Raw genomic sequence first — 22,196 nt, 5'->3', positions numbered from 1 at the left:
CTGTCACAGGGCTAACACAGAGAGTGACAGACAATCATTCACACTCACATTCCAAAAATTAGATGTACTGTAAAATTAATGAACCTTCACCTCTGATCGAACTCTGTGAAGATTCACAGATTATCTTCTGCTTCTTTGAAGTGAAAATACATTTTAAAACTTCCTTTGTGACTAGAACTTTCTTTAATGAACAGCCCTTCAAGGAGCCAAGCTGTATCAAGGATGTTCCTCATTGCATTTTTACAGGGCGATCATGTTATGTGAGGAGTAAAGCCTGCAAAATACACAATCCATATCCCTCAGTGAATTAAAGAGGGGTCAAGAGACTGCAAATGCATGTTATCTTACTGGATCTACATGCATATCAAAGATAATCCATAACAAGGGGTACAAGGGTTTGCATGTGACATCACTGTTATGGATATTTTAAGTGAGCTGAATTTTCTAACCCATGCTTGATTTAGTGTCTAATTAATTCCTTAAGTTCTTGTGTTTATTGCAGGGGAGGGGAGAGAGGATGTATGGCATGTGAGGAGAGGTGGTGGTTCTTTGAAGTGGTGTACACCAAATCTCTAGAGGACAGCCAAGCCTGAGGCTGGACTGAGGCTTTGGAGAGAAGCAACAACTGCTTTTTCACTGTGAGGCCAAAACTGGGGCTTGTCATGGTCATGTTTGCAGCACTGAACTATTACCTGTTTATTTGAAATAAAGCATCCCATCAGAAATACAGTATCTTAAGATAGTAAACTGTCAGTCAAAACTATTTAGCTTTGGGTGAGACAAAACTACAAAAAACAACTAATCTGTGCTAGCTATTGTTACATTCTCTACTCGAATAAATGCTCTAAGCAACAGTGAAAAACGAGATTCTGCAATTCTCTGCGGCATCAACCTCCCTGTGCCTACCAAGCTAATGAACTATCATCTATCTATCTTCATTCCACCCAAGGCCCACTTGTCCTTCCCTGCAGAGAGTAGCTACTTCTTGGCAGGTCTTGCTGAGGGGAATTCAAGCCTCCTGGCTCTAACGTAAAGTGTTGTGTTTTTCTGAAAGTCACTTTAAGGTGAGAAACAGAATTCAGTAATGCTACTTCTTGGCACCATCAAGTCACAAGAACATAAAACAACTCAATTCCCAGCAAAGTCTGTAATGATACTTCAAGTCAGCAAAAAAAAAGAAAAGAAAAAAAAGAAAGAAAGAAAGCTTAGTTAAGATTAACTTGAAAGGAAAAAATAAAGTGCACATGCTAATGAGCTAACATCAGCATAAAAAACAACAACAGGTGCCGTGTCTTGCCAAAAAGAGATAAAACACAGGTGTGATTAATAAAAAAAAGGTTTCAGCCAGGGAAAATATTTTTTGATGAATGTGGTTCTGAAATGTGTTATACAAGGAAGTCTGTTCATGAGGATGGTCAAACTAATCACCACCATTTATTTGTATTAAGCCACTGAATTGCAAGATTGATTTAACAAAAGATGGCTAAGAAGTAAGCTTAATGTTCAGGTAATGCTACAAAGAATGAAAAACATTAAATACATAATTTGTAATATTAATCCTGCAGGGAGACATGCATTTTTGTCCACCATTTGAAATTATAAACCTTGAATTTGACTCACTGCATACTTTTGATTTATGATGAAAACATATCATGTTAAATGACAATAATTAGGTGTAGTAGCCATTTATTGCATTTTTCGAGCAATATGTCCCAAAACTTGTTGTAATAGTAACAGTGGTTACTATTAATACTAACAGTTCCGGCCTTGTACTCAATATGAGTATAAGAATGACTTTAAGCCAGCATGTACATTACCATGGCCCTAAAAACCAACTTTTAAGGAATTCAGCATCATCTTCTATTTTCATGCTTTACAAAATGGAGCCAATGACTCAACATTTTTGATCGGGAACTGACTTTTTTTCTCACATGTTTCAAGTACACATGAAGCACTGACTTACTTTTAGCCTATATGAAGCGATAATACTTCTGACAGAAATCACGCAAATCAACTATTCTTGAAATGAAAAAGATTAAAGTTTACTAATCTGATGAACTTTTTGTACTTTTGTGCATGGAGTGAAGCTGTGGAAGCAATGTGTACATATATATGTAAATCTGTTAATATAACTATATCCCTTGATGTGTTACAGGGTTACAAAACCAAACCCAGATAGCAAGGAAACATTGAAACAATGTTGAGTCAATATCAGGCTGTGTCATTGAATCAACGTTGAAGTGTGACGTTGACCTGACGTCACTCTTGCACCCTTTTTTAACGTTGAAACAACGTCGGGTTTTGATGTTGAATCAATGTTGAAACCTGACGTTGATTCAACGTTATATTTTCTAATACTGCTGACATTGAAACAATGTCAGATTCTGATATTGAAACACTGTTGAGCTATGGTGTTGATTTTCCACCTCTTTCGCATATTTGCTTTTTATTAAAACAACAGTTAAATCATGACTGTCTTTATAGGTATTTTAACCAATACTAAACTACTGCATGTTTCCATCAATACTTCAACCACCTAAACACATAATTGTACTTATTCCTTAAATTGGACACCCTTTATAAAAAAACCCCCAAATGTCTCACAATGTATCATGTCAATATTATTATCCTAAAATAAGAAAGCATTGCATGTGATGTAACAGAGAAAAAAAATAAACAAAAAAAGGTCAATAGGCATGTTTCGTTTGCTAAATACTTTATTAAAAGACAGTTTCCTATTTACGTTTATATGATTCACATATTAATATATGTAGCAAAATGTAAATAAGGATTGATGATAGGACAGGACACAAACCGGAAGTTAAAGAGATAATTATTATTTACTAAATAAGGAAGATTAATTAATAATAGAGATTATTATTTGCTAAAAGTGGCGAAGGGTGGGATTAAATAACCGCATGCTTCTTTTTACCTCTTATGGGAAGTTAAGTTATTTATTATTATTATCGTTTTCCTTACATTTTGTGCTATTCTAACATCTTAAAAATAAAGCCTTATCTATCTTTTTATCTATCTAGATTTTTAAATTCAGATGTTTTTGTTTGTGTTTTAAATATTCCTTTATAATAACTATGCATACTACAGTTTTAATTTTGTTACATGTTTTTGGGGGCTTTGTTTTGTTTCGTTTTGTTTTTTTAACTGCTACCGAGACGCGTCAAAATATGTCCAGTGAAAAGGGTCTGTCACAGCCTATCACATCATTTTACATTTCTAAGATACATCCTGGGAGGATAACTTTGTTTTTAAGTGAACAAAACACTCTCAGAGACACTTTCAGAGCTCTGGGCTTTTTAACTGTGGTTTTGTCTGGATCATACCATGATAACGCTTCTAAAATGAATTATTTTAAATGAGTCATTTACCGAGTTCAAATGTTATTTCTGTATACACAATGCTAACAATTATTGTGTCGTTATTCCGTGTCCCTTAACAGTTTGTACAAACACGTCAATCTAACTTTTGTCTTTCGTGTTCCTCACACACCTCCCCCTCTCTGCCAGTGGTTCGTTCCTCACTCCAGCTGATCGGCCCAGGATCCCCGGTGGTTCCGTCCGTTGCTGGCTTTGACGGCCCCAGCGTCTTAACGTCGACTTCAACTACTTTAATTTGACGGACTAGGTGGCTGCTTGTGTCGTCAAATCGTCCACCCTACACTGAAACTCGGAAGAATTATCTGGGCAGAGTGACGGTTGTATGCTTATCAAAGCCAAGGGGATCTAAACGCAAATACGAGGCCCTCACTCCATCCACGGATTCACCTGCTACACCGACAGCTTGACACGGGAGACAGACATGGGCGACACGGGGAGCGAGGGCAGCAAGCCTCCGAGTAACGTTAACGTTATACCCCCTCGCTGCCCCTGTGGGTTCTGGGGGTAAGCAGAATAACCTGTCAAACGTCTCGCTTTCTTTCTCTGCCAGTAGCTAGCAGAGTCGATAGCCACTAGCATTAGCAGCTCAAACAGGGATGAGCTGCTTTTCTCCTTATTACCCCCTCCCCATTGTTTTGTAGCATTAGCTACTAGCTAACACCAGTTGGCCTCGGTAACCTTCTCCTGTAAAGGAAGGAAGCAGGGTAGGGAATCTGGGGTAAGCCTTCCAGGTTACGCGACAGGTGTGAAAGTGTTAATCAACTGGATAGTTAACGTGTTAAGTTCATGCATGAAGCAGTTAGTTAGAGACATCAAAGTGTCGCCATGAACCAGACTCTAGCAGAAAGAAACGGGCAACTGGTACTTTAAACTGAATGTGCCGGGGTGGCACAGACAAACTGGCACTGTGCAGTAATCCTGCTGTGTACAATTTGATTCATGTGTGTTGAGGCATATGTTAACTTTGCAACACATATGAGCCCAAATTAGGTTTTGTAATATGGACCGGTTGAAAAATGTATTAGTGTTATCACTCTTTGGCTAGTTCTTCAAATGTCGAATTTTAAAAAGTAGCCCACATTGTTGTATTTTAGGAAAAAATGGATACAAAATATTGTACTTTAGTGGACGTATTTATGATAGGCATTTATAAACACTTGCAGTCTTGAGTTTTCAGCTCAGTGGTAAAAAATCAGAGAAATGTAGCACTTAGCCAGACAAGAGAGGACCCCAAAATTAGTTCTCACAAAGTGAAATGAGACTATTGGAACTCACAAGTATCTCATTCCGTTTGTGTATATTTTACAAAAATGCCACTTTATTCACTAACCTTTGGATTAGTATGGAAATGATGTACAATACAAAACTTGACTTGACTTGACACTGCAATGTCAGTCACCAGCTCTCATCAGAGAATGTGTTTTCCATGACCAAAGGCATCAGTTTTTTCTACCTGACTAGAGTTTATGAAGTATTTAAATATCTGTGGAGTTGGCACGCAAATAATCATATCCATACCGCCTTGGCCTTTGGAGAAGCGTTTAAATGGGTTTGTTACAGTATCAAACTAAGCATGATGGCTCAATATTTAATTTTTTTAGTACATCAAATGTCTTTAATTTTTAAATGTTTTAAGTAGACCAAAGATTTGTTTTAAAAACAAGTTAATAAGTATAAACAATTATGAGTGTGGACTGCATAAGTTCTGTTACTTGGATAGCTAGTATTATTTATTTAGACTCATTTTTTATGCCATCCTCCAACAACTTATCTGCTACCAGTGGTGGTATCCGTTGTAATGGTACCAAGGACACAGGCACATATCTTGGCCAGAAATAACTGTTTGCTGGGCTGTGAGGATGCATAAATTGATTGAAAACGTCTTGCACTGCTTCTGAAAATATTTGGCTGTCATACATAAATATGAGTATTCCAAAAGTTCATATTGGGTAAATGAAAGTGAATACTGTCACAATTAGTATCAGACACTTGCTCTTTCTAAAAAGTTCAAAGTTTTTATTTTTTTTTTTTTCTCAGACAAATTTGAGAAGGTCAGGTGCGAGGTATTTAATTAAACTGACAAGGAATAAGTCAACGCTAACTTAAGCTTTTAGTACATTTATGGTAACATAGCATGTTGTCGTCAGCACTTCACCCATTTCCGTGACCTCCACTTGTAGTCCGTATGTGAGTAGGTGCGAAAAAGGGCACATTTATTTTGTGCCTTCTGATTATTTTATTATTTTACTAATGAATGATTTTCTGAATTTTGCAGTTAGGCTGTGAGAAAACATATTTTAATGTGGCTGCAATGACAGAGTGAACTTCAACCATTTCTTGGCCACATTTATTTTAACAGTTTTGGGAAAGCAGTTTTTAAGTTGCCTTGCACATAAACAATAATTCACTTATTGAATCCATATTTTATATCATCATGTACCCACATGGATATAAAACATTTTATTTGTACTGAATGGCAAAATCATGATAGCACCAGCCCATTTTAAAGATTTCATATTAGCAGAAAAGATGTATAATGCTGAAAATGGCGATCGCTGTTGACAAGGCTATGCAAAATGACTGGATTAGTCAAGTAATTACCCAGTCACTTAGTTTAATAACTTGTTCTGTATTGCTATCCACACCAAAACATTTTGGATCAATACAAGCACTAATTGTGTGCCTCGCAGTAGTTTGTAGATTGTGTCATTTTCAGAAAGAAAGCCAAAGCAGAGAACAAGCTGTTCGGTACTATAATAGGATGTTACAAAAGTCAGCAATGATGCATCCAAACTCTATAGTTTAGCATCAAATGCCCCTTCCTATTTAACTTTCTTCTATTTGTGAGATCTACTCGCAAGCAGCCACCTGATCTGCTTATCCGTCTATGTTCCAGTTGACTGCTCAGCTGTGTAAGTTGTAAGGGTAATGCTAAGTTGTCTTTTATGAAATGTCAATAAGCTAGTTTTTTTAAAACTGTTCAGGTCAGTGTTCTCTCCAGGCATTTTTCTGTGTGTGTAAGAGGATGGGGAGGGAAAAAAAGCATAATTATGGAAATTAGCATTGAGCAAAACATTAAAAATCCTTTAGGCAATCTAAGAGCTATTCTTTCCAAAGTATGACCTTCAATTTTAGTGTATTAAAGATTACCGTTTGAATTCAAAATTGGGTGTTTGTTTGATAATGTGCCACCCTTACAGTTTCTTTTGAGAAACACATCACCTAAAATAAAATAGGTATTTCTAGCACACATGAAGAACTGCATGGTATGTCTGCTTCCCCAGTAACATAAAACTAAAACAGTTCAGTCCTTTGCCGTTACTTTTTACCCCCAGTAAAGGTATACCATCATCTTAAAAGTAATTGAGCCACATGCACTGGTGATACTATGCTTTGATTGCTTTCTATCACCTGAGTTCTAGCTGTATTTATGTTGTCTTTCATTTACCTGCTCATGTCAAGAAAAATTGTTAAAAACTAATTTCTTCAAAACATTTATCACCCTTCCAATATCTCACTCCTTTGTGTCACTAAAGCTGAATCACAAAGGCAGTGGAGCCTGTCTTCCTGTCTGTTCCAATCAGATATTCTCATTAGTAACAGCAGTAGGCCAACTATGAAATAGACATGTTGTGTGCACTCTGTTCAGGCTTCAGTCAGCTTAACAGCCATGGAGCTGTTTTTTCTCCTGCATAGTTTTTCTCACCCTTCTTCACCCTTTTAATTTCCTTAATGAATCTGTAGTTTGATTACCTCTGATTGTAAGGTTGATAAGAGGATATGACTTGATGTTTACCCAGCATTGGCTTCCTCCCTGCCTGCATGTAATGATGAGGTTTCTCCTCTTTCCTAACTTCTTGCTTCATCCTTTCCCTTTTATACCTGAGACTACACACCAGGAGACTGACAGAAAGCCCTCAGGTTGACTGCAGCTGACCCCACATTTAGAAATGAGGACAAAGGTGTGCAATGGAGCGCCCAAAATAAATAGAATGTGACTGATAGCAGCGACCGTCACGCTCAGTGCACAGACAGTAAGGACGAAGGCTGCAGAGGAAATGAGAGGAGCCTTTCTCAGACTAAACCCAGAGCCATCTGTTGTGAAAGAGCTGTGCCACTGAAATCAGCAAGGCTCCATGACAATAGATAACTTATATCAAAAGTCTTTATTTCCTTCAGGAAGGAAAAGTATGTTGAGAAAACTCTAACTACCACACTGATACTTTAACCCTTACTGCTAACCACTAGCTTTGAGTCTGTATCCCCATTAACATACTATGGGGAATTTCATAACAATCAGAGGGAACTAGTTGACTTTTGTTCAGCTCATCTTAAAGTAGTTTTAAGAACCTTGTGATCAAAGTGAGACAGAATCTAAATCCAAAACACAGAAACATAATGTAAATCTGTACTTATATTGACTGTTCAGATTGTTCTGGTAAATACGTTGGAGGACTGGCATGTCCAGTGTGTGTCAAAAAGAATTATCCAATTTCTTTAGGTAATGAACATAAAAGTTTGTGGTACATTTTAAAATACATGACTGACTATAAAGTTTTACATACAAAACCTATGTTTTGTATTCACAGCTGCTCAATATGTCCCCCCCAGACGCACTTATGTCTGTACAATCAAACTGATCAAACTCAAAGATAATTCTGTTATGCTATATACTGGCAACCAGATGAAACTCAGAAAGCCCCTCTCTCTAACAGTACGTGTTTCAATCGTTACTGGTGAACGTCTGCAGAATTAAAGTACTTTGAAGTCAGAAGATTCTTTTTGATACGCCCTGTATTTGTAGCAATAATCCATACTTTAGTTTGTACTGCAACAAATCAGTTTATTTTACATTGTACAGACACTATGTGTGACAGGTTTGTTTTCTTGAGTTTTGAAAACTGGATAGTTGTATGAAATGTGTTTAAAATTGATTTAATAAAGAAAAAAATAAATAAAAATAGTCTTTGTAAGTTTTTGTAAGTGTACATGAGCAAAAATATAGCCAAAAAGATACATTTCACCGCTCACTCTCACTTTTATCTTAGCCTCTTGTCTGTTTTATCTTATACCTTTTACTGCAAAACTGTTTTTAACACCCAGACTGCTCTATTAACACAATTGCGTCGCATTCCTTTTCCTCAGGTCAAGCAAAACCATGAATCTCTGCTCAAAATGTTTTGCAGGTAAGTTATTGTTTTAGTGGGAGTTTGTTGACTGATTTTTCTGTCTTAAAACCTCCAAACAAAGAAAATGTCCTCATGTCCATGTTTCCATAGACACTCAAAAGAAACAGCCAAACGACGACTGTGCTCCAAAGGCCTCTTCAAACTCTAACACCAGTCAAGCAGACATGTTCTGTAATGAAACAAACAACAGCATTAGTCAGTCCCTCATATCAGACGACCCTTTGCCCGGAGAGATAGGAGTGACATCTCTACCTGTTCAGGACGGTAAGACAATCAGCAAGTTTTTCCTTTGGATCTGTGGGTTGTGAACATTTACACTTTAAAATATTATGAACTTAAAGGCTTGGTAATATAATGTGTGTAATTTGTAATGTGCGCCCTACACATGGAAACAATGTATGATTCATAGATTTCAAATTTAGAAGTGAGTTAATGTGTGCCTTTATAAAATTGAGTTGTCAAAACCAGAGCTTTTAGATGAGAGCATTTTTCTGTGGAACACTGTTAGTAGATTCTGCCAGCTCAAGCAGCAGCTGCAGTATCCCTGTCCTGGCTATATTTGTCCTCATGGCACAGATAGAATGATAGGAAAGGGCATCTATTCAGAAGTGAAGGTTTTAAGAGGACACCTACAATTGCCAGGGCATCAGTCATTGCTATACAGTGACAAGGTTATTTGTGGAGGCCAATTCATAACAGAAAAATAAAGTGGCTACAAAACGGATGTGCAGAAATGGTATAAAAAATGCCACACTAACCTGGTCTTTTATTATGTTATTAAAATAATAAAAGACCAAAACTGTAAGGCTAGACCCCCTATGCTAAGTGAGCCTACCGCAGACATGAGCGAGACAGATAAATATGAAGACATGCCGGCTCGGACGTCGCCCGGATCAACAATGTCCACGTCAAGTGTTTAGGAACCAGGGCACCCTGACGAGAAGTGGGCTACTTGAACAAGAAAGCATCGGTGGGCAAGAGACGAAAACAGGGCGTTGTTGGAATGCTACTACGCAAGTAACCCTGGCGGAAGGGGTTACATGAATAGGATGAGGGACCTATGGATTCTTCAATACCCAACATCCACAATGAAGGCGAAACAACTAGTAGCTCAGCGTTCCAACATTCAAAAGAAGGGACTGCTCTCACAGCTAGAGATTGATGAGGTACAACATAAATGCTACAGCAAGGGGGAGCCAGGATGCCAGGTCAGGGGGGAGATATCATCACCCCCACCCGAGATTGGGTACAAAGCCCCAAGTACGACAGGAGAAGGATCGTTGAGTGCGAGAGGAACTGACCTGAAAGATAGGATCATGGCCAAGCTTGAAACCTGGATCCCCCGTAGCTGGTTACCAAGATTACGGGAAGTACCAGAAGGTCTGCTCGATGATGTTAATGCAGCACTGCAGATGTTACCTACAGCCACGCTTACCGAGACTAACAAGCTGATCTACAATATGGCAGCAGTGATCATTGAGATGCTTGGCTACAAGTTGAACAGCCACAAGGGGCAGTACCCTCCATGGAGAAGGAGGCTAGAGGGCAAGATCAAAGTAGCACGGCGGGAGGTTAGCCAACTAACGGAGTTGCAGAAAGATGCGACAAAGAAGGTGCATAAAAAATACAGCAAGCTGTCCATACCTGAGGCCTTGGAAACTGCCAAGCAAAGACTCACAGCCTTGGCCAGCCGCTTGAGGAGGTACACCAGAGAGATAGAAGGCAGGAGAATAAACCAGCTGTTTTCCACTGAACCAGCAAAGGTGTACTCTCAGTGGCAAGGGAACAATAAGAGAACAGCACCACCAAGGCTGGAGACGGAGCAATACTGGAAGAGCATATGGGAGACGGACACAACCCATAACGGCAATGCTCAGTGGCTAGTGGATCTGAGGGCAGACCATAGCAACCTCCCTGAACAGGGTCCAGTAACCATCACGGTGGCAGAAATCCAAGCAAGGGTTTCTAGTATAAAGAGTTGGACAGCACCAGGCCCTGACATGGTTCACGCCTACTGGCTGAAGAAGCTGACTGCACTCCACGAGGGTCTGGCAGCACAAATGAACCAGCTGCTAGTTGACGAGAGACACCTGGAATGGCTAACCGAAGGTCGGACAGTCCTGATCCCCAAGGACCCCAAGAAGGGACCGGTCCCCTCCAACTACCGACCAATAACCTGCCTCAGTACTACATGGAAACTCCTGTCAGGCATCATATCGGCTAAGATGAACAGGCACATGGGTCAATACGTGAGCGGAGCACAGAAAGGGATTGGCAAGAATACCAGAGGCGCAAAACACCAGCTACTGGTAGACAGAACAGTCAGCCGAGCCTGCAAGACCAGACTGACCAAACTGTGCACTGCCTGGATTGATTACAAGAAGGCCTATGACTCAATGCCCCACACCTGGATCCTGGAATGCCTAGAATTGTACAAGATGAACAGGACCCTGAGAGCCTTCATCGGGAACTCAATGGGTATGTGGTGTACAACACTAGAAGCCAGCTCCAAGCCCATAGCACAAGTCACCATCAAATGCGGGATCTACCAAGGAGATGCTGTCCCCACTGTTGTTCTGCATAGGCCTGAACCCCCTCAGTGAGATCATTAACAAGACTGGCTACGGATACAGACTATGGAATGGAGCAGTTGTCAGCCACCTCCTGTACATGGATGACATCAAGCTGTATGCCAAGAGTAAACGAGACAGGCAAGACCCCAGGTGCAGGCTGTGTAAAGATGCCCCTGAGACAATCCAGCACATAACAGCAGGGTGCAAGATGCTAGCAGGCAGGGCATACATGGAACGCCATAACCAAGTGGCCGGCATAGTATACAGAAACATCTGTGCCGAATATGGCCTGGAAGTTCCGAGGTCAAAATGGGAGATGCCCCAAAGGGTGGTGGAGAATGACAGAGCTAAGATCCTGTGGGACTTCCAGATACAGACGGACAAAATGGTGGTGGCTAACCAACCGGACATAGTGGTGGTAGACAAACAGAAGAAGACGGCCGTAGTGATCGATGTAGCGGTTCCGAATGACAGCAACATCAGAAAGAAGGAATACGAGAAGCTGGAGAAATACCAAGGGCTCAGAGAAGAGCTCGAGAGGATGTGGAGGGTGAAGGTGACGGTGGTCCCCGTGGTAATCGGAGCACTAGGTGCGGTGACTCCCAAGCTAGGCGAGTGGCTAGCTTGCATTGGAGATCATTGGAGATCTCTGTCCAGAAGAGCGCAGTCCTGGGAACAGCTAAGATACTGCGCAGGACCCTGAAGCTCCCAGGCCTCTGGTAGAGGACCCGAGCTTGAAGGATAAACCATATATATATATATATATATATATATATATATATATATATATATTGATTGAACAAAAATATAAACGCAACACTTTTGTTTTTGCTCCCATTCCCCATGGGATGGACGTAGAGACCTAAAATTCATTCCAGATACACAATATAACCATCCCTCCCAAACAGTGGTCACAAATCAGTCCAAATGTGTGGTAGTGGGCACATCTGCTATATTGAAATAATCCATCCCACCTCACAGGTGTGCCACATCAGGATGCTGATCTGACATCATGAGTAGTGCACAGGTGTACCTCAGACTGCCCACAACAAAAGGCCACCCTGGAATGTGCAGTTTTGTCTCACAGCAAAATGCCACAGATGCCACAAGCAATGAGGGAGCGTGCAATTGGCATGCTGACAGCAGGAATGTCAACCAGATCTGTCGCCCGTGCATTGAATGTTCATTTCTCAACCATAAGCCGTCTCCACAGGCGTTTCCGAGAATATGGCAGCGCATCCAACCGGCCTCACAACCGCAGACCTCGTGTAACCACACCAGCCCAGGACCTCCACATCCAGCAGGTTCACCTCCAAGATCGTCTGAGACCAGCCACCCAGACAGCTGCTGGAACAATTGGTTTGCACAACCAAACAATTTCTGCACAAACTGTCAGAAACCGTCTCAGGGATGCTCAACTGCATGCCCGTCGTCCTCATCGGGGTCTTGACCTGACTCCAGCTCGTCGCCGTAACAGACTTGTGTGGGCAAATGCTCACATTCGATGGCGTCTGGCACGTTGGAGAGGTGTGCGCTTCACGGATGAATCATGGTTCACATTGTTCAGGGCAGATGGCAGCTGAGAATGTCCCAGTTCTTGCATGGCCAGCATACTCACCGGACATGTCACCCATTGAGCATGTTCGGGATGTGCTTGACCGGCGTATACGACAGCGTGTACCAGTTCCCACGAATATCCAACAACCTCGCACAGCCATTGAAGTGGAGTGGACCAACATTCCACAGGCCACAATTGACAATCTGATAGACTCCATGCGACGATGTGTTGCACTGCATGAGGCAAATGGTGGTCACACCAGATACTGACCGGTTCTGGGTCCCCAGACCCCCAATAGCGCAAAAAACTGCACATTCCAGGGTGGCCTTTTGTTGTGGGCAGTCTGAGGTACACCTGTGCACTACTCATGATGTCAGATCAGCATCCTGATGTGGCACACCTGTGAGGTGGGATGGATTATCTCAATATAGCAGATGTGCCCACTACCACACATTTGGACTGATTTGTGACCACTGTTTGGGAGGGATGGTTTATATTGTGTATCTGGAATGAATTTTAGGTCTCTACGTCCATCCCATGGGGAATGGGAGCAAAAACAAAAGTGTTGCGTTTATATTTTTGTTCAGTGTGTATATATATATACACACACATACACACACACTTTTTTTTTTTAAAGATTTGTACATGTAGCATGTACATATAACTCTTCGATCTGGCTATTTAAAGCTTCACAAACTCCTGGTTTTGATCCTTTATCTGCCACTAACAAATTATACTTGTCTGACCAGTGACTGAAAGTACTTCAATTTAATGCCTGAAACTGATGCTCAAATATTTGGCTCCACAGCAGAAAATCATTTGGATGTAATCATAGAATCATATTGCTTAGACTGAGTAAATAATACCACATTACTAGCTAGGAAAGTGTTTAATGTCACCATTCTTGAAAAAGTCAAGATATTTGACTCTGTTGCATTCCTAGTGTTACACACTTTTTACAAACTCCTTTAAAACTATATAAGGAACAGGTGGATCATATAACACATTTGGTGCAACTCTTTATCTTTTTACCACCTTTTTACCACCCACAGCCACACTGCCTCTTGGCTGGCTCCAGCCTGTACACATGCACACTGCGGCCTTTCCTTCACAGATATCTATCATAGTTGCTGCAAGGAGGGAAAAAAACCCCTCATTGCATAATAAAGGATTTCGCACGCCTCAGTCACAGTCTTTTCATCCTGCTTCCATATTGAAGATGGTACCCGAGTATCTGGGCAACCACCAGCAGATTCCTCGACAGCTTTTGTCCTCAGCCTCTTAGGGTTTTAAACTCTGGGCCTAACAGTGTCCCTGTAACACATCACCTAGTCTGTCAATCTAATACAGTTTAAAATTTCATTTACATGTCTAAAGGGCTTGAGATATTTATACAATTAGTAATTTTGATCTTTAATTGCAGATTTTTTTTTTTTTACATTTTTTTTTAAATTGCTAAATAATTAATTTTTTCAGTTGAAAAATCACATTAAAGTAAGAAACTAATCTTCTTTTCCTTCCTCTTTGGTTCTTTTACTCATTTTGATCCCTTTCCCTTCTTTTTTTTTTTTTTCTTCTTTTTTCTAAAAACTATTTTCTGCCTCAGGAGCATCCAGCAACGACACAGTCTTGGGTTCATTCTCCACTCCGACAAAACGTACATTTGAGTCAGGTATACCTCAGTTCTATACTACTACAATATGCACTGTTGCATTTTGTTTGTATGTTTTAGTCATGTGCACTTAGAAAGTTCAAATTGGAGGACCCATTAGCATCAATAGCATATAACTGATCCAACATGGCTGGGTTAATGGTTCTTCCAGGACAAGTAGCGGACAGCAGGATATTACTGATGCAACAGAATGTGCCAAGGCAAATGTAAAGCCAATCATGCTGTACTAGAGTAAATGAACACCATGAATATGCAGTATATCCACATGTAGTTGTTGCGCGGAATGATAACATCGACATGCAGTATGGAGATTTAAATGGCAAAAGTCACATAGAAAGAGAATTGTAGCTTCATGGTTAGCAGCATCTTCATTTGATTCTATAGATTAAAAACATAGATTTTGATTAATGAAGAGGAAATGGGTCACAGTGGCACACCACATGTGGATCTGTGAAGGACAGCATTATCATTAGCACTAATGGGAATCTACTGAATGAGGTCTATAAAACAGCCAGACTATTTCCTATTGCAGATTGCTTTTATTGTTCTTTCACCATTAGGTGGCACAACTTGCTAAACTCATGCGGGCACACTCACACACGACAATGTCTAGTACAGAGTAGGATAGGCTCAGTAAAGGTGTGTGAACATACTGATCCCTTGTCTAAAAAAGCAGGATCATGTCTAGTAATACACATACTCACACAGCGTCATTTAAACCTTTTACTGTTGGTTGAGTTGACATTTCACTTTTTACAATCTCTCTAAATTGGGGCCATCTGTATTTCATTTTAGACATTGGATACACTTTGACTTTACCTTTTGTACAATATTTAATCTTGAATTAAAACGACATTAAGTCAACCAACCGCTCATCAGTTTACAGTGCAAATGCCCTGCCTTCACATATTTTCCTCCTTTAACTTATAGTTGTTCACTTACATTTAAATTTGATGTTACAGCTTGCTAAATTGGGTGCCGAGATCTTCTAGGATAACAAAAAGCAGGCAAGAATGAATTTTTTTTCCACAACATGCAATTGCACATGTGCAGACACACATACACACAAAGGGATCGATGGAGCAGACTAGGAGGGGATCTAACTGTTCAGCTTGGCCTAGTTCTCAGAGATTTATTGAGCGCTGATCTGCATTTCGGCCAGGCCAGTGAAAAAGTCTGCAGGATTGATGAGAAAAGCTGAGTTGAAATTCTAGCCAACCAGTGAAACCTTGCTACATTCTCTTGCTGTCTCAGGTGCTGGGCTGCACATAATTTAATGCAGGAGTACTATCAATCTCGCTCTTCCTTTTTTTTTTTTTTTTTTTTTTTAAATTTATCACAAAGAAGAGTTTAGTTCCAGTTTGCCATCGTCTGTGCAATCCCAGTTACAGAATAGACCAATTCTGACAATGGTGTATTGGAGTTTTTCTTAGGTTCCTCAGGTTTTGTATTGTTTATTCCATGGTAATAAAAAGTAAAGAAGAATTTTGGCTTCAGTTGCTTTAGATTTATTGTATCAAACCATTTTAAATTTGTTACACTTTGCATTTTTGTGTCTGCCGTACAAAACAGATTAATTTTCATTGAATGAATTTTTACATGTAATGTAATCACAGTCTAGTCTGATTTAACTCAATAGAAGCAGAAAAAAGATGCAAAATACTCTTAAGCTATTACAATATTGCTAGTCATTTTGCTGAAAGTCAGCTTAATGTAGCTCCAGACTTTCAGTGTTTCATTGCATTAAGAGAATCTCTAGGAACTATTTTTCTTAGATGTATAAATTTTATTTGTTTAGCACCATTTAAAACATGGCTACAAAATACATACTAAAGCAACAACAACAGTCTTAGTAACAAGTAAAATAAACAAATAAATTAAGAATGAAAATGTGAAAGTGGGTTTGAAAGAAAAATGAAAAGCTGAGTTTAAGTTCAGTTCCTTTGTTGCAGGGCTCTAACTGGCAATGCCTGATCTAAAAACAACAACAAAAAACAACAATTAAGCAAAACAGTTGTAGCCAAATGTTGTTTTTTTTGTTTTTTTTTAACTTATTTTTCTCTCTCTTCTAAGCCTCAGATTCAGAAAGTGATGTTTCACCTGAGAAGCGAGCGAGAGTAGGTGGGATCCCAGAGGGTGAGGAGTCTTCATCATCATCATCGTCTTCATCCTCGTCTCGCAGTGGCTCTAAACAGCGGAGCCGTAAGCGTTGCCATCGCTGCCAAACCAAACTGGAGCTGGTACAGCAAGAGCTGGGTTCCTGTCGCTGTGGTATGATGACACATTTTCATATGTACAGTATTAACATACGCATCACATGAACACTTACGCAAAGGAGCATTATCATTAAGTACATGCATAATACTGTTAACTTAAAGATATCACCTTAGACCATGTTATTACCTTATGTTAATATGCAGATACATACATAAGTACACTTCGGTTAGCTTAATAATAGTTTTGTGAATTATGTGTCCAGCACAGCACCGTTACCTGGACATTTCTTTGTGTGTTGAAAAAAATATATATATATATTTTGCAAGCCTTGAGGGACCATTACAGGAAAGCCTCAATGTTTCACATTGCACATAAAACATAAGCCAATTACCACAAACACTAATGTAGTTCAAACCAATACTTGGCTTGCTAATCAACTTGTTTGCATACAAATTAAAGTACTTGAAAAGTCAGAGCTCTTCACTACTTAAAGACCAATCTGCTTAAACCAATGCAATAATTTCTAAATTGGAAATTGACTTGCCTTTTTTTTTCCACCAGGTGCTGCTTAATACACGGGCTATCCATCCTTAATAGTCCAGTGCTTACTATGAAAACATGCTTTTTACAGATTGAAAGGGAAAATGGTGGCAATTATAGTGATTTCTGACTGTTGCAGTAATTGCAGATTACTTTGCTAATGGTTCTGCAGAATGTTCCACAGTGTAAGCCAAGAAGGTCTGATAATGAGCTGAAAGGATGAATGCTTTTCAGATTGTATTGGGGTGAAAAAATAGCTCAAGTAGTGAATCTGATCCGATGCTGTTAGTCTCAGTAGTTTTCTGCTTTTACACAGTTGCTATTTATCGTACTAGGTATTAATATAACACAGAGTGGAGGCACTGGAATTGAACAGCTAATTATATCATATCTTTTAATGTGGAGACCTAACAGATGAAGGAACCAAAGCATTTCCTTTTAACCTAATAACAGTGGTCCTGCTAATTTCTAAACATTACTTCTGTGATTTTTCCCATAATGGGGAAAATGCGAAAATCTCTCTCAATTATATGTGTGGCTAAAATGTAAAATTCTTCTAAAGTCAGAAAGACAATCAACAGACGATGAGAACAGGGAGTACTACAACCTTAAAACTTGATTTCTTGTTGGCCTTCTGACCTTACTTCAAAACATGACAGTAAGCTTTGGTTTAAGTAATTATTAATCTGGGCATACAACACGGTTTAATCACACAGTGGCTGCAGTTTGTTTGACCTTGCTAGCCGGCTGCATGTTGTAAAGCAATGGGGACAATGAAAAAACACTTTGTAAATAATTAGCCTATTAATTAATGTCTGCCATACAATAACTGGTGACTCACTCACTGGCAATTAGATTTAGAGGTTAGATTAGGACGAAGCACCCAAGACCAAGGCATAGATGTTATCCAGAGAAGAACCCCAGAGGTGAAGGTCTTCATCTGCTATGTTTCTAACCAAGGGTGGTATGCTGCAGGTGCAAGAGACAGTTTGGGCCTTGGTAAAGAGGCAGTGCAGCCAGGTCTGTTTTTGGTGTACAGAAGTAGGGATTGACAGGTCCAGACACACAAGCTGTTATTATACTTGCAGTCTGACATTTTCCAGGCATATAACTGGATATGTTTAAGGGTTTCCTTTACAGCGTGTGTGCACACATCAGCTCTTCCTCATCCTTTATTCATTTTTGCCTCTACGTAAAATAAATATTTTAGACATGTTGGATTTTAGCTGTAAAATCTTTGAAACTTACAGTATACTCACAGATTGTTTTTTGCATCACAAAATACATTCTCAAGTCACAACGTCTCTTCCCAGTTCATTAATTTTACAGAAGAACTCAGTTCACCATTTTGTTAGAAAATACCAGCAGTGAGCAGAGGACAAAATTTTTGATTTGTGGTTTCTAATAGGGGGAATATTCTGTCCAACGTGACACAACTTTCCTCCCTTCTAATCCACTCGCGTGTGCTGTAATTGTATAGGTTTTAATTACCTAGAAACCAGATGTTAAACTGGGCCTTTAATCACTACTTATTAAATGCCAGTAGCGTTATTATGTGTATTAATGAATGAATTTAAGATGATGAAAGCTAACGAGCTTCCCTGAGCTTAACGAGCCTCCACCATTGGCAGGGCTTTTTGTTGAAAGTGCTACAGTAGTTAGAGGGAGGAAACACTATCTACTGAAAAACGGAAAAGCATTGAAAGAGGAAGCGATCAAGTAGAATGTCTTCTTTGACACACAGGCACTGTGGCAAGTACTACATGTTATCTGCCCTTGACCATTTAAAAAGTATATCTAAAGACTAAATGTTTATCGACCTTTACTGGCATCTAAAAGTAATGCTACTCTTTTGATTTTATTTCTCGTTAAATTGTTTTAGGTGTGCTTTATGTAGCCATATCTTTTTTCTTTAGTTCATGTATTAACTGCGGTGTGTACAGTTACAACTGCAATATTTGTGCATTTACTTAAGGCAACAAATTAATCCCTCCTTGTCTCTTTTATCCACAACCCCAAACCCGTCCTTTAGGTTATGTCTTCTGTATGCTCCATCGGCTTCCAGAGCAGCACGAGTGTCTGTTTGACCACATGGGCCGTGGACGTCAGGACGCCGTCCTCAAAATGGTTAAGCTAGACCGCAAGGTGGGCCGCTCATGCCAGCGCATCGGGGAAGAGTGCTCTTGAATAGTCGTTCCCTCAGAAGAATCTTTAACAGGGATATTATTTTCTTGTCTTTTTTTTTTTCCTCGAGATTTTTGCTTTTTTTTTTTTTTTTGTGAGAGTGGAGATACAAACCTCCACCTTTTTTCTCTTAAAACTATGCTTGCTCTTTTTGAATTCCACTATCGCCTATCTTGGTTGTTTTCTGCTTTTGTTGGCTTGATTATATCCCTGCTGCCTTTTGGAAAAAACCAAACCAAGGAAAGACAAAACAATAAAGAGCAAAGGAAATATACAGTTTGTTCCCTTTTGTTGCAAACTCTCGACTTCATAAAAATGAATCAAGTAAGATGACATGAATAAGACAAGAAATGCAATGCTTTATACAAGTGTATTTCTTGGAAGCCAGACTTTACTCTTTACCTCAGAAAAGGAAAGGAAGAAACTGAGGAGGAGGAGGAGAAAGAAAAGGTTATCTTTCATGTACTCCTTGGCTTTGGCGCTGTTTATAGACTGTGCTCTTTACCTCAAAATCAGACCAGAGCTGCTTTGTACTCTGCGCCAAGCACGGACTTTGTGAAACAAACGAGCAAGCGAGCCTCAGTTTAATTCAGTGTCTTACCCCCCCTGGCCATCGATCACCCATAACCCTTAACCTCTAGAAACACAAACACCTGTTAAAATCATCCACCTCAGGATACTGAAGCTCAGTCTTCCCTCCTCCCATCAACTTCCATCCTTGTCTCCTACTCTACACAACACAATTTTCTCCATTCATTTAGGATTCTGTGAGGCTGTTTCTGCCACTGTGGATGATAAAACTGTTGGTGGAAGTCTAAGTCCATATATTCAGAACTTGCAGGCTGTCTTGGACTCAGACACACACAGTGGTGGTGGGAACCGTAAACCGTTTGTCCTTGAATAACTGAGACCTGTCTTCAGTGTCAGGATGTGACTGAGGAAGACTTGAAGATTTTGTCTTCCTCTTTTTGTCTCTCTTATCTCTTTATTATGTGCAAACCTTTCACATAAAGACATTTCCTCTTCACATCCATAATCTTTTTCAGGATGTGTACAAACTTCAGCACGACAAAATTTACAGGATGTGAGGGATAAAGCGTTCTTATGATTTGGACTTGGACCTGCATTGCTACACATTACTGTACTTTTGCTATCATACACAGTTTGACTCTGGTGATATTTTATGCGCTCAGCTGTTGTTCACATTGAGCACAAACAGGTAAAATCTAACGTTGCTGTATACATAATTTGATCTGAAGCTGCAGTAGCAGTTTCTGATGGCAGTCTGGGTCTCATCATGTTTTTTAGTTATCTTTGTTCCCAGCTTTGAAGCAAGATTTTGTATGGGCGTATTTGATTCCTTTTTACCAGTACTTTAATATCCCTTACTATAAGTTGCGATTTCTAGCTAGCATGATGAGATCACATGCGTTCTCCTCTTCCTGTGCTTCTCTTTGGTTTTCTCATCTTTCCCTGTATTGATTGCTCTATTTTCTCTCGTTTAATTCGTTATCCCTATTTCTTGTTGCGCTGTAGATGGAGGGCATAGGGCTGGAGTCAGTGTGCTGAAAGTTAAATTCAGTAAATAATTACCTTCCAAAGGTTTTCCAGATGGAGTGTAGAAAAAATGAAAAGAGAATGCGTAATGAATGAATATTTGGTATCCTAAATAAAAAACTTATTTAACCTTGTTAACATTTTGCATTTCAAACTTACATCGAAGTTTAGAGCTGAATTTTCTTTTGGTTGTTAAGATATCAAGTGAGAAGGTCACTTGTGTAAAATTCTATAATTTTTCTTTTGCTTTACCGCTTGCTTCTCCTCTTCACCCTTTTTTGTTTTATTGAAGAAGAATAAACTGGATTAGACAAAAATAAATCAATCTTTGGTGTCTTTACTGGCTTAGGAGTGTTATATATCAGGTACATCTTGCCTTTTTGCCTTCAGAACTACCTTAATGCTTTGTGCCATAAATTCAACAAGATGCTGGAAACATTCCTCAGAGACTTTATTCCATTTTGGCATGATGGCATCACGCTGTTGCTGCAGATTTGTTCACTCGGCATACAAGATGCAAATCTCTGGTTACACTGCATCCCTACAGTGCTCTATTGGATTGAGATCTGATGACTGTTGAGGCCATTCGAGTACAGTGAACTGTCATGTTAAAGAAACCAGTTTGAAATTATTTGAGCTTTGGTGTTTTATCCTGCTGGAAACAACCAGCAGAGGAAAACAAGGAACGGACATGGTCAGCAGCACCGCTGTGGCATTTAGACAATGCTCTGTTGGTATTAAGGAGGCCAATGTGTCCCAAGAAAATATACTGCTGCTAGTTTTTATACTATAAATATCTGTTTACTGCTGACAGAGAGCTGCTATAGATCTACACACATTCGTTTGTGTGTGGCTAATGGAGAATTTTAACTAAAGAGGCCTCTGACGGCAGCGGTGAGTCTTGTGGGTTGGCTGAACTAATTAATGTAGTTTAAGAAAAAGAAAACATGCCGCTATGATCAAAGCAAATCTTCAGATGTTCAAGTTGGTCACCTGCCAGCCTGAGTGTAATCTCTTATCCTGCTCTCACTCAAAGGGAGTCAAAACTATGTGAGATAGCATCTAATGTGAAGTAGGTGTGAGGAGTTTCTTCTCTGTAAGTGAAACTTTAAAAAAAAAAAAAAAAACTGCTTAAAAACTTTATAAATCACTTGCAGTTTACCTCATCTTTAGCATTGCAACATGTTAATTTTACATTCAGTTCTGTATTGCAAGAGACTTAAGTTAATAGTTATTTTGCTACTTGTCATTATTTTGGATTTGGCTCAAGTACATTGTTTTGATTTGTAATCTTTTAAGCCCCCCCAAAGC

General features: G+C 39.5%; 1 protein-coding gene across 2 annotated transcripts; it reads left to right on the top strand.

Moving 5' to 3' along the window:
• The first annotated feature begins 3,526 nt into the window (after window positions 1-3,526).
• LOC146583079 (AN1-type zinc finger protein 3-like) lies at window positions 3,527-21,206 on the top strand. 2 transcript variants are annotated; one of them, XM_085266909.1, is made up of 6 exons: window positions 3,527-3,899; window positions 8,541-8,581; window positions 8,675-8,848; window positions 14,322-14,387; window positions 16,461-16,658; window positions 19,177-21,206. In XM_085266909.1, exons 1-6 carry the CDS (start codon window positions 3,817-3,819, stop codon window positions 19,329-19,331), a joined length of 717 nt encoding a protein of 238 aa, XP_085123035.1. In that variant the 5' UTR covers window positions 3,527-3,816; the 3' UTR covers window positions 19,332-21,206. The 2 variants fall into 2 exon arrangements, with proteins under 2 accessions (XP_085123035.1, XP_085123041.1); XM_085266915.1 differs by lacking the exon at window positions 3,527-3,899 and adding an exon at window positions 3,976-4,113.
• The last annotated feature ends 990 nt before the right edge of the window (window positions 21,207-22,196 follow it).

The sequence above is a fragment of the Mchenga conophoros genome, linkage group LG1, assembly GCF_057382185.1.
Source record: "Mchenga conophoros isolate Kocher_MC1m ecotype Shallow Benthic linkage group LG1, M_conophoros_male_GT1.1, whole genome shotgun sequence".
NCBI classification, from domain to species: Eukaryota; Metazoa; Chordata; class Actinopteri; order Cichliformes; family Cichlidae; genus Mchenga; species Mchenga conophoros.
This window is presented reverse-complemented; position numbering and strand designations above follow the sequence as displayed.